The sequence below is a fragment of the Myodes glareolus genome, chromosome 12 (genome assembly GCF_982192425.1).
Source record: "Myodes glareolus chromosome 12, mMyoGla1.1, whole genome shotgun sequence".
NCBI lineage: Eukaryota > Metazoa > Chordata > Mammalia > Rodentia > Cricetidae > Myodes > Myodes glareolus.
Window position 1 is genome coordinate 22,885,047 of NC_142037.1, and position 14,136 is coordinate 22,899,182.

The 14,136-nt window shown below is 38.8% G+C and overlaps 1 protein-coding gene across 1 annotated transcript in view; it reads left to right on the forward strand.

The window, feature by feature from the left end:
* Window positions 1-7,360: 7,360 nt before the first annotated feature.
* Window positions 7,361-14,136, forward strand: part of LOC148120215 (importin subunit alpha-4-like) — a 55,174-nt gene continuing 48,398 nt past the window's right edge. The window contains exon 1 of the mRNA XM_087911855.1: window positions 7,361-7,393. Within this exon, the coding sequence (XP_087767981.1) occupies window positions 7,361-7,393 (33 nt within the window). The remainder of the gene's footprint in view (window positions 7,394-14,136) is intronic.

Here is a 14,136-nt window from a genome sequence, read left to right on the forward strand (position 1 = left end):
TTCCCCTTTCTGATGGGGATACTTCTGCAGAATTGCTAGTGAAGACAACACTTGATGCATTCTTTTCAGCCTAGAAAAAGCAAGATCACTTTAAATGTATTTTGGACATTTTTAACTCTGCAATTTTTATTTCTAAATGGGTAATTCATTATTAACTCAGATCCTATTGGTTCCTTAGTATTATTTCACATATTCTGTACTATTTTCCTTTTCTTTTTCCCTGGAAAGTTGATTGTAAAATATTTCTTATATGTAGTGTCCTTTCTGAAGACACTCTTTCACTGGAGTAATGCATCACCCCTGGCTTTACAATCCTTGTGCTCCTTTAATATGGAGATAACTCAGGCTTAAGGGGAAGGCTTTGAAGAAGTCATCCCACTTAAATCTGGGCACACATTTACTCTGTACATTTACACTTTTGGGTCTCTGTGTTAGTTTCCATCTCCTTCAGGAAGATGCTTCTCTAAGGAGGGCTGACTGAAGCACAGATCAATGGGTATGACAGCCATTTTATTGGCTTGCTACTTGGCAGAATAATAGTATTGGGTCTTCCATTAGGCTCATGACTTATCTGTTCATGGGATCTTGGCTATGTTAGCAGTGTCAGGCATGGGTTCCTTTTCATGAAGTCTCCTTAAATACAATCAGATTGGTTTGTTACTTCAATAACATTCGTGCCACTGTTGTACCAGAATATCTTACAGGCAAGTCATTATTTTCAGTCGCAGTACTTACAGTTTGTTGATATTAGTGTTTACCTTTCTCTTCTGATGCACATGCAGATACTGTGCATATCATGAACACAGTGAGTACTGCTGAAGTTTCTAGTTAGGCACCAGCTCAACTTTTTGCCCCATACTTTCTGGTTTTTGTTTTATTTTTCTGTTTTAATTTTATGTGCAATGGTGTTTGGCCATGGGTGTTGTGTTCTGGAAAGTAAAGTTACAGACAGTTGTGAGCAGTCATGTGGGTGCTGTGCATTGAACCTCGGTCCTGTGGAAGAACAGTCAGAGCTCTTAACGGCTGAGCCATCTATCCAGCCCTTAATTTTTGTTTTTTTTATATAGATAATATTTTAATTGCCTTTACATTCTAGGTATTATCTCTTTCTCTGATATGGAGCTGGTGAGATTTTATGCATGCTGGTACCTTCCTTTCAACTCAAGTAATGGTGTTCTTTGCTATACATAAACTTTAATTTCAAAAGGTCTGATTTATTAAGTTTTTGTTTTCAAAGTCTATGGGATCCTGTTCAGAAATTTCTTTCCTTTATCAAAGTGGTCATGCCTATTCCCTATATTCTCTGCTGTCAAATTCATGGTATTAGGTTTTAGGTTCTGGCCCTTGATGCTTATGGAATTGACTTCTGCACTGGGTCTACATAAAGAAATGAGACTCATTCTTCTCATTACACCTATTTGAATTGATCTGCATCATTTGTAAAATTTCTGTCAATTCCCTGAGTTGTACTGTGTTCTTTTTAGTTAAATGACATATAGATATATGAGTACAAATTTATGTATTGATTCTTACTAATATTTCATTAGGGAATGAATATTTTTGAATGACAATGTCACACTCTTTAAATTCCTATACCTTTGTAGTATAACTGAAAGTCTGTGATGGTAATACCTCAGGCAATAATATTGCTGTTCATGATTGCTTTGACTAATCTGTGTCTTTTGTATTAAAATATGAAATTTAAGATTGATTTCTAAATCCTGTGAAGAATTGTTGGGATTGAATAGAGTGTCTAGATTAATTTTTTAGAATGGCCGTCTCCACCATATTATTCCTGCCTATCCACAAACATGAAGGACTTTCTAGGTTATTGTATCTTTTTCTATTTCCTTTCATGAAGTTTAGAGTTTTCATTGTACAAGTCATTCAATTCCTTGGTTATACTTAATCTAAGATATTTGTGAGAATCTGTAAGTTCTATTGTTTGACTATTTTCCTAGTATTTTGGCACTTGTATTCATGAAGGTGACTCTGCTTTGCTCATTAATTTTTATTCTAATACAACACTGAGTATATTTATTAGCAGCTGGTACAAGTAATGGGAGCCATTATAAGGATAACAAGAAACCTGGCTCCGCCTGGAGGGGGGAGGACCCTGGACTTCCCATGGGGCAGGGAACCCTGACTGCTCTTAGGACTAGAGAGGAAGGGAGATGTGGTGAGGGGGAGGGAAAAGGGAGGCAGGAAGGAGGTGGAAATTTTTAATATATTTTAATGAATAAATAAATAAATAACTCAAGAAACTAGACAATGCAATCTCCATCAAAATCCCATCAAAATTTTTCACAGACCTTGAGAGAACAATAATCAACATTATATGCAAAAAAAACCCAGGATAGCCAAAACAATATTATACAATAAAGGAACTTCTGGAGGCATTACCATCCCTGATGTCAAACTTTATTACAGAGCTACAGTATTGAAAACAGCTTGGTATTGGCATAAGAACAGAGAAGTCGACCTATGGAATCGAATAGAAGACCCAGATATTAACCCACAAACCTATGAACATATGATTTTCGACAAGGGAGCTAAAGGTATACAATGGAAGAAGGAAAGCATCTTTAATAAATGGTGCTGGCATAACTGGATGTTCACCTGTAGAAGAATGAAAATAGATCCATATCTATCACCATGCACAAAACTCAAGTCCAAATGAATTAAAGATCTCAACATTAATCTGACCACATTGAACCTGACTGAAGAGAAAGTGGGAAGTAGTCTACAAGACATGGGTATAGGAGACCACTTCCTAGGTAGAACCCCAGTAGCACAGACAATAAGAGAATCAATGAATAAATGGGACCTCCTGAAACTGAGAAGCTTCTGTAAAGCAAAGGACACTGTCAGTAAGACAAAAAGGCTACCTTCCGACTGGGAGAAGATCTTCACCAACCCCTCATCAGACAAAGGTCTGAACTCCAAAATATACAAAGAACTCAAGAAACTAGACACTAAAATTCTAATTAATCCAATTTAAAAATGGGGTACTGAACTGAACAGAGAATTCTCAACAGAAGAACTTCGAATGGCCAAAAGACACTTAAGGTCATGCTCAACCTCCCTAGCGATCAGGGAAATACAAATCAAAAAACTTTGAGATACCATATTACACCTGTCAGAATAGCTAAACTCAAAAACACCAATGAAAGTCTATGCTGGAGAGGATGTGGAGAAGGGGAACACTTATCCATTGTTGGTGGGAATGCAAACTTGTGCAGCCACTGTGAAAATCAGTGTGGCAGTTTCTCAGGAAACTGGGAGTCAATCTCCCTCAGGACCCAGCAATTCCACTCTTGGGAATATACCCAAGAGATGCCCTATCATACCACAAAAGCATTTGTTCAACTATGTTCATAGCAGCACTATTTGTAATAGCCAGAACCTGGAACAACTTAGGTGCCCCTCAATAGAAGAATGGTTAAAAAAAGGTGCGGAATATATACGTATTAGAGTACTACTCAATGGTAAAAAATAATGACATCTTGAATTTTGCATGTAAATGGATGGAAATAGAAAACTCTTTACTGAGTGAGGTAACCCAGACCCAAAAAGAGGAATATGGTATGTATTCACTCATAAGTGGATTCTAGACATAATTAAAGGTCTTTGAGACTATAATTCATGATCCTAGAGAAGCTAAATAAGAAGGTGAACCTGAAGAAAATCATGTAGTTATCCTCCTGGATATTGGAAGTAGACAAGATTGCCAGGAAAACTTGGGTGCATGGGGGGTGGGGGATGGAAATGAGGGGAGATGGTTAGAGAAAACGGAGTCGGAGATGATTGGGGATACCTTGGGGCAATGGGATGGGGGGGGGAGGGAGGAAGGATTAATATGGGAGCAGGGAAGTATACATCTCAACTAAGGGAGACATTTTAGGATTTGCAAGAGACTTCATTCTAGAGGGGTTCCCAGGTCCAAGGGGAGGTCCCCAGATTGTTCCCTGGGTAGCAGAGGAGAGGGTGCCTGAACTGGCCTTGTCCCATAACCATACTGATGAAAATTTTGCATATCACCATAGAACTTTCGTCAGGCGATGGATGGAGATAGAGACAGAGACCAACTTTGGAATACAGGACTTAACTCCCTAGGTCCAAATGAGAAGCAGGAGGGAGAACGTGAGCAAGGAAGTCAGGACCAGAGGGAACCTTCATCCGACGATGGATGGAGATTGAGACATAGACCCACATTGGAGCACTGAACTGAGCCCCCAAGGTCCAAATGAGGAGCAGAAGGAGGGAGAACATGAATAAGAAAGTCAGGACTGCGAGGGGTGTGTTCACCCACTGATACAAGGGGACTGATCTAATGAGAGCTCACCAAGGCCAGCTGGACTGGGACTGAACGAACATGTGATCAAACTGGATTCTCTGGATGTGGCTGACATGGGGGCTGACTGAGAAGTCATTGACAATGGCACTGGGTCTTGTTTTGTCTACATGTACTGGCTTTTTGGGATCCTAGTCTGTTTGGATGCTCACCTTCCTAGACCTGAAGGGAAGGGGGAGGAACTTGAACTTCCCAGAGGGCAGGAAACCCAGACTGCTCTTAGGACTGGAGAGGGAGGAGGAGAGGGAGTGGGAGGAGTGGGAGGGTATTGGGAGGAGGGGAGGAAGTGGAAATTTTTATAAATTAATAATAACAATAATAATAAAGTGAAAAAAAATTTAAAAAAGAAACTAGACATTAAAACTCTAATTAACCCAATTAAAAAATGGGATACCAAACTGAACAGAGAATTCTCAACAGAAGTTCAAATGGCCAAAAAGATACTGAAGGTCATGCTCAACCTCCTCAGTTATCAGGGAAATGCAAATCAAAATAACTTTGAGATACCATATTACACCTGTCAGAATAGCTAAAATCAAAAACACCAATGATAGCCCAAGCTGGAGAGGATGTGGATTGAGGGGAACACTCATCCATTGTTGGTGGGAATGCAAACTTGTGCAACCACTTTGGAAATCAGTGTGGCGTTTTTTCAGGAAAGTGGGAGTCAACGTTTCTCAGAACCCAGCAATTTGACTCTTGGGAATATACCCAAGAGATGCCCAATCATACTACAAAAGCATTTGTTCAACTACGTTCATAGCAGCAGTATTTTAATAGCTGTAATCTGGAACAACTTAGGTGCCCCTCAGTAGAAGAATGGATAAAGAAGGTGTGGAATATATACACTTTAACATTTTATTCAGCAGTAAAAAACAATGACATCTTGGATTTTGCATGCAAATGGATGGAAATAGAAAACACTTTACTGAATGAGATAACTTAGACCCAAGAAGATGAATATGGCATGCACTCATTCATAGGTGGATTCTAGCCATAAACAAAGGACATTGAGCCTATAGTTCCTGGTCCTAGAAAAGCTAAATAAGAAAGTGAACCCAAAGAAAAACATATAGTTATCCTCCTGGATATTGGAAGTAGACAAGATTGCCAGGAAAAAGGTGAAAGCAGGGGGCCTTGGGGTGGGATAGGGGTAAAGGGAGATGAGGAGAGAGAAGGGAGAAGGAGAGAATTGGGGAGAGCTGGGGGAATGGGATGGTTGGAATGGAGGAAGGGTGGATATGGGAGCAGGGAAGTAGATATCTTAAGAATTCCATTTTAGGGTTGGCAAGAGACTTGACTCTAAAGGGATTCCAAGGTGTCTAAGCAGTTGTTCCCAGCTTATTCCTTGGGCAGCAGAGGAGAGGGTGCCTGAACTGGCCTTATCCTATAGTCACACTGATGAATATCTTGCATATCACCATAAAACCTTCATCTGGTTTTAAGAAAACACAAATACAAGACTGGTCAAAATGACAAAAACAGTCCAGGATTGGAGAATGGAATTTAATAAGAAAATAGAAATTTTAAAGAGACTCAAGCTGAGATGGTAATGGAATTGAATCAACTAGAAAACTCAAGGAAAGCCTTAAAAGTAAAATGAATCAAGCAAAAAAAAAAAAAAAAGAATACCAGTACTCATAGAAGATAGAATGTCAGGAATGGAAGATAAAGTAGTGTGCAGAACAAAGGAAGTATATTGAAAGCTGAAAGAGAAAAGCACACAAGTCATGCATAAAGAAAAAACCATCAGAATAACAACTGGTTTTCTCAGTGGAATCTCTGAAATTCAGAAGAGCCTTGATCAATGTATTTCAAGCCCTAAAAGACTGTGGCAAACTTCCTATCAGACTTGTAAAGAATATCTCCAGTCAATGTTTCCTAAGCTATTGGAGCACTCCCAAAGTCCCCAGAAACCAGTATTACTCTAGTGCCCAAACCTTGTAAAAGCACAAGAAGAAAAGAAAGCTATAGACCAATAGATCAACATAGACTAAAAAAATGCTAAACTAAGCTTTTCCTATTCCATTCCATGGGCATTCCTAAGAAATTCATATCCAGCCCTCTATTACTCTGTCCTTTTGTGTCAGCCTCTAGTATCCTTAGGCATTCTTTATCTGGAAATCTCTGGCCACACTGGCCTAGGAATCAGGTAGACATTCTTCATTCGCCTTCCTTTCTCCACTCTCTAACTCCCCAGTCTTATTTGCAGTCTTGTCAGACCTCTTGCAGGGTCCTATGCTCCCCTTTGCCTCATTCTCTGGGGACTCTGTAGAACTTAGCAACAGAGTCAACCTTACCCTCTCACACTGTCCCTTTCTGTCAGCCACCAAGATCCAGAAGCTCTTTCTACCTGGGAACATGATGGTTATGCTGGCCTGTTGTGGGATATTTGTATACTGTGTGAATATATATTGTTGTGGTTGGTTTAATAAAGAGCTGAGTGAACAATAGCTAGGCAGGAAGAGATATAGGCAAGACTTACTGGGAGAAAAAGAACTCTGGGAAGAAAAAAGACAGAGTTGCCAGCCAGACAAGGAGAGGAAACAGGAGGTACAAGATGGAAGAGAGGTTAATGTCACATGGCAAAATGTAGATTAATATAAATGGGTTAATTTAAGTTATACAAGCTAGTTAAAACAAGCTTAAGCTAAAACCAAAATTTCATACTAAGTCTCTGTGTGGTTGTTTGTGAGCTGGCCACTGATGAGAAAGTTTGCTGTACTGGCTTGTAGATCAGGTAGGTGATGTGCACTGTTCTTCTTGTTCATTGAAAATAATTTTTAGTCTCACCCCCCAACTCTTAGTAGATGGCTTGCAAGAATGATTCCTTCCTCTCTGACCCTACTCCTACGGTACTCTACCAAACCTCATGGTAGACCCAGCTTTCCTCCTCCCTGTGGACCCTTTTAGTCATACTCCCTCCTATCCCATCTTTATTCCTTCATTTCAGATCCTCATACCTAGAAGCAAGTTCTACACAGCCTTCCCCTCCCCCCAGTCGCCATGCCTGACGGGGACTTCTATACTCCTTACCAGGCAAGCCATAGCTACCACATTGTCCTAAGATCTAGAAAAGAAACCAATAATGGAATACCCACCCAACAAAGACAAGAACAGTTATAAACACCTGGAATCATAGTCATCCAGAATTTAGATGCCTAGACTTTTGTGCAGAAATTCAGACATTAGTGGCCAAGACAATATGTGTCCATTAGAACCCAGTAACTCTATTACAGTAGGCCCCGAGAAATGCAATACAACTGAAGCACAAAATAAGCACATCAAAATAATTTAGGAACATATTCAAGAATATTAAAGAGGATATGAAAAATTATTCAATGAACTCTGAAAGCACAAACAATGGAATGAAATAGTGAAAGCAATTCAAGACTTGAAAGTAGAAATAGAAACAATAAAGAAAACAGAGGTTAAACTGGAAATGAAAAATTTAGCAAGTCAAGCAGAAGCTTCAGAGGTAAGTTCCACCAACAGAGTATAAAACATGGAAGAGAATCTCAGGCACTGAAGATGAATGAAATGCCTACCTCAGTTCAAGAAAGTGTTAATTCTAAAAGCATCCAGGAAATTTGGTCATAAACAGACCAAACCTACAAATAGTAGAAATGGAGGAAGGAAAAGAAACCTAGATCAAAGATGCATACAATATTTTCAACAAAACTGTATAGAAAGCTTCACTAACACAAAGGAGGTCCTTGTCAAAGTATATGAAGAGTATAGAACACCAAATAGGCTGGACCAGAAAATAATTTTTGCCTAACATGCAATAATCAAAACATTAAATGTATAAAACAAATAAAAGCCAGAAGGTCCCAGAAGGATGTTTTACAAACTCTTAAGAGACCACAGATGCCAGCCCAGAGTACTATACACAGCAGAGCTTTCAATTAAAATAAATGAAGACAAAAAACCATTCTATGATACAAACAATTTTAAGCATTATCTATCTACAAATCCAACTCTGCAAAAGCACTAAAATGAAAATAAACTAAAGAGGCTTAACCATACCAAAGAAAACACAAGGAATAAATAATCCCATTCTTGCAAAACAAAAAGGAGAAAAAGCACATAACACCACAACAAAATAACAAACACTGCTCATTCATAGTGACCAGCATCAATGATCTCAACTCCTCAATTAAAAGATACAAACTAAGTGATTGGATTCAGGAAACACTTTATTTATCATCAGGCATAGGCAATACCTCAGGATAGAAAAGTAATTCCAAGCCAGTGGATCTAAGAGGCAAGCCAGTCATTTTTAATATCTGACAAAATAAACTTCAAACCAAAACTAATTGCAACTAGATACTCATCAGAGGAAATCCTGCAATCCTCACCAAACTTGAAGGGACCTAAGTTCGTAAATGAAACATTACAACAGCTAAAATCACACATTGGCCCTCACACAGTGGCCAAAAGACAGCTCATCTACACAAAAATCAAACAGAAATGATAGAGCAAAATGATACTATAAATGGTCCTACCAGGTGTTTGTAGAACATTTCACCCAAAATTCAAAATACTATACCACCTTTGCAGCAGCACATAGAACTTTCTCCAAAATTGACCACATACTTGGACACAAAGTAAGTCTCAACAAGTCAGAGAAAATTGAAATAACGCCCTGCATCCTCTCTGACAACCAAGGATTAAAGCTGGATATCAGCAACAGAAAGTTTAAAAATTCATGGAAACAAGGACAAGTCGTATCTGAATAAAAACTGGTTCAAGCAAAAATTCAGAAAGAAACTTAAGAATTGAGTGAAAATAAAAACATAACATTCCTAAACCAAAATTTGTAGATGGCAAGAAATAATCAAACTCAGAGCTGAAATCAATAAAATAGAAACAAAAACCATTTTAAAACAATCAGTGAAATGAAGAATTGACTTTGAGAAAATTAAGAATATTAAATAAACCCTTAGCCAAATAAACTAAAAGATAGAGGAAGTATAAATTAATAAAATTAGAAAACAAAAGGGGACAAACAAAAATGAAGGAAATACTGAGTTGTGATGACATACTTAAAATAACTTTACTTCATCAAGTTAGAAAATCTCTAAGAAATGGATAAAATTTTTGATACATACTACTACCAAAGTTAAACCAAGATCAGTTAAGCAACTTAAACAGATCTACAAACTCCAGTGAAATAGGAGCAGTAATTAAGTCTCCCAACCAAAGCCAACCCAGGGCCAGATGGATTCAGTGCAGAAAGACAAAAACCATCTGATTGTATCATTAGATGCAGAGGGGTTTGACAAAACCCAATATCCTGTCATGATAAAATTCCTGGAGACTAGGGATATAAAGGACATATGTCAACATAATAAGGCCATTTATAGCAAGCCCACTGCCAGCACCAACCTAAATGGAGAAAAAAAATCAAAGTCTTTCTGCTAAAATCAGGAAAAAGTCAAGGTCATCCACTTTCTCCATATCTATTCATATTAGAAGACAACTGAAAGATTTAGGAGATTCAAATAGGAAAGGAAGAAGTCCAAATATCTTTGTATTCAGATGATGTGATCATATACATAAATGATTCTGAAAACTCTTGACACTAAGATTCCACAGCTGATAAACACTTTCAGCAAATGCAAAGAAAAACGAACATCTTTAACAGTAGTTTTCCAATAAATAAGTGAGAGATGGACTGAGAAATAAATCAGAAACACAGTATCTTTAACAATAGCCTCAAAAGTTTTTTTTTTTGTGTGTGGGGGTAACTAACCAAACAAATGGTAGATTTGTATAATAAAAACTTTAAGATATTAAAGAAGTGGGAAGACTGGAATGGGAAAATCAAATGTGGGGAAGGAGTGAGGAAGAAGGAAGGAGATGGAAGAGGGACAACTACACTAAGGACCATTTGAGGTGCTGAATGAAAAACTACTACAGTAGAAGCTTTTAAACACATGTTTATGAATGAACTCTAAATGATGTCACCACGTAACAGGGGAGACAAAGCCCCAACGAGACATTTCTTGCAACCAAATGAAACCTTTGCTGGAAATGGTTGCATCTAATTGAGTTTTTGGCCAAAGGGAACCTATGGAAATCCTCAAACAACCAATGTGATTTCTAACGCTGTTGATTTCTCTCCACAAACTGATGGTGAGGCCCTATTGCTGAAGGCAGCAACTACATAACTCATTGTACAGAGAAATTGAGCTGGTGCCTATCTAGAACCTTCACCCCTATGGACTAGAGTTCATGGTACTGGAAGTAACTCCGTGTATTACCAGAGGAGAAAGATACACAGCCCAGCCGCAAATGTTCAGTCTACAGCAGTGACCTGCCTGTAGGATGTGCTGGTGCAGTGGTGTGGCGCAGAAGTTGTGGAAGTAACAACCACTGTCCCAATGGATCGAAGTCCTGTTTCATGAGATGGAGACCATGCTGACACTGCCCAAGAACCTGAGACTAGATAGGTTCTAGACCCAGGGGGATACCAGATACCACTGTCTGCTAAAGAAATGTAGCAATAAAATGTCTGCTAACGACATTCTACTATCCCCAAGCTTCCTCTTGCGGTTGATGGAGACAAATTTAGAGATCTACAACTGGACAGTGTGTATAAAGTGAGAGACTTTGAACATGTTGTCCTAAATGGGATGTCTTTGTCAAATACTTCCCTTCAGGTCTCATGAAACTTGGTGGAAGAATAGGCAGAAAGATTTTAAGAATCAGTGGGAATGGGAAATACCAAGGGATCAAGGCCTTCTAGACACAGCAGGATTGACACACATATGAACTCAAGAGACCATGGCAGCATGTACAGGGCCTGAATAGGTTTAAGTCAGACGGGGTTCTCAGTACTGAGAGTGGAAGTGGACAGAAATTCCCATTCCTAACCCAGAAAGCCATCTCTAATTGTTAACTGCTTGCAAAGAAAAATTGGTTTTCTCCAATAGAGTTCCTCTGGGTATACAAATCAAACTTAAGGGCAGGCCCTATGTCTAGCAACAGATAGCCAACACAAAACAAACACAATGGTATTTTGGGTAGTATTTAACTTAATGCTTTGCCTAGTGCCCCCCAGATCTCTTGCTTATATTCTGTCATTTCCTATTTTGTGTTTTAATGGAATGTCTGTGTGTGTGAATGGGAACGTCCCTGCAGCTGTGTTTGTGTGCTATTTCTTTGGTTTTATTTTGTTTTGTTGTATTCTGATTTGTTTTTTTTTAATTTTTTTAGATGCCTGTTTTCTTTCCTTCCTTCCTTTCCTCTCTGTGTGTGTATGTATGTGTGTGTGTTTGAGACAGGGTCTCTATAATTCTTTGGGTGTCCTGGAACTTACTGTGCAGACCAGGCTGCCCTGGAACTCAAGAGATCTACTTGCCTCAATATCCAGAGTACTAGATACTACCTCTTGGTTATTGATATCCTAAAAGAATCACATGATTCCTTGGAGAAGTGTTCCAAGGAATTTAAGGGTTGGCAAGGTAGTACAGATTTTACACCTAGCCTGTTACGAACCATGAGGAAGGAACACTTATGGGTTCCAAAGATTTGAATAATTAACCAAATAAGCTGATCTCTGATCGATCAGAGCTGCAGGACAAGTATTCAGGAGCCTTGTTCTCCTGACAGTACCACGCAGGAGCAGAAACGGGGCTTATAAGCACAAAAGTTACAAGCATTAACAAATGCTAAGGTACAGTTACAGTTTTCACCATCAGTCAGAGCTTAGGAACTTTGTTTATGTGAACTGATTGATATACAATGCAAGCCTTTCAGTCCAACCAGACAGTTTCACTTGTTCCCTGTGTTGTCAGGAACAGCCATGGTGTTTCTAAAGAGCTAAAGATGCACAACGACTGTTTCTAGAAAGTTTAGGGGAGGAGGTTGATCGGCAATTGGAAAGTTTTCCACTTTTATGAAACAAAAACTACCACAAGAGCACTAGATGAGACAGTTCCAGAAAATATGCTTGTCAGCTGCTTCCACTTGGGAGAGGAAGAATAATTAAATGACATCTTTATAAACTGAGTCCAAGAATTAAAAGGGTAGTTTCACATTGAAAAGTGGGTTATTTCACATTTGCAGAGAAAGGTGAAAGGTTGATACAAAAGGAACACGATTTAGTGAATTAAACATCATAATTGAAAAGAACCATAACAATTTAGGTATAGAAAGGTGGTTTGTCCAGTGTGGTGGCACACACCTTTATCCTAGTGTCCGAAGGCAGAGGGAGGCACATCAGAGTCAGAGGCTGGTTTGACAGAGATAGCAAATTTCAGGCCAGTGAGGACTACCTAGCGAGACACTGTCTATCCAAACAAAAAGTATAGGAAGTTTTTCCCTATGTACGTAAGGGTGCACCTATGAAAGCAGACATGTTGTTTATGATGAAAAGTGCTATCCTGTGACAGGGATTATTTATATCCTGGAGTAGTAGGAGTGATAAATGGAGTAAGATTCCTGAGAGATTTGGGCGCTTAACTTTTCAGGTGCTGAGAAGTTAATGTGAACCAGGATGAAGATAGAAGGAATCAGGGTTAGAATAGTTTGGTGGAAACACCATGAACAAAGCAACTTGGGGGAAAGAGGGTTTATTTCACCTTCTAGCTTGTAGTCAGTCATGTAGGCAAGTTGGCAGGAACTGAAGTGGAGGCCATGGAGGAGCGCTGATACTTACTGGCTTGCCCCTTGTGCTTGTTCCTCCTGCCTTCCTTCTTAGAGCACCCAGACTACCAGCCGAGGGTACTCCCCCATATCAACCATCATTCAAGACAGTGCCTCTCACTTGCCTCTAGACAGATCTTATGGGAGTGTTTTCTTAACTGAGAGTCCATCTACCTTGTGTCAAGTTGACAAAAGGAAAAAAAAAGCTAGCCAGGATGATAGTTAGGCTGAAAGTTAATTTGTTTAAACTTGTAAATGGAATTAATTTTAGTTTTTGCGAAACAATTTCAAATTTGTAGTTTGAAACTTAAAATTGCAAGAAATACAAAATACAGAAACCACTGTACATGCTTGTGGCACGTAGCTTCCTTGGATTGTTAGCACTTTTCCATGTTTGCTTTCTTTTATTTATATATTAGACACACATGCATTTTTTTCTTTGAACCAGCTACAAATAATGGCAGGATTTTCTATTATCTTTAGAATCCATAGAAAGAGACTTTTCTGTGTAATAGTACTTTTATCAGGTTAACATAAGATTACATCTTCTAATCAATAGAGTCGACTCAGAATTTGCAAATTGTAAGTCAAAGAGACTATCCAAGATCAGGTACTGCGTTTTCTTGTAGGACTGGTCCCCAGTTTTTCTCATCTTTAGTGACTTCATCTTGAAAGCATACAGGCTTTATTGTTGTTATTATTAAATGGTAGATTAGGGTTTTTCTGGTTTTTTGAAAGTTATTTAGTTTGATTAGGAATAATGCCAAGGGGATATTGTTGTTTTTTTCTTTTTCCCTGCACCAGACCAGGAAGCACACAGAGTTAACTTGTCCTTTACTGTTGGTAGCACGCTTTTTTACTTGGCCAAAAATATCATCTGAAATCTACATGTATGGCTTAGTCGTAGAGTGCTTGCCCAGCATGTACAAAGCCCCAGGTTCTGTCCCTAGTAACTGCCTCACATCAAATAAACATAACAAACAAAAACCAGAGAGCGCACCGTTATTTTCACTATACATTAATATATATCCTGCATGAAGCCACTTGAGATGCATAAATATCAGGGGCTTTGCCATCTGTGAGGTACTGTGGTTTAAAAGATAACTACTGTTGGTTACTAAGGAGGA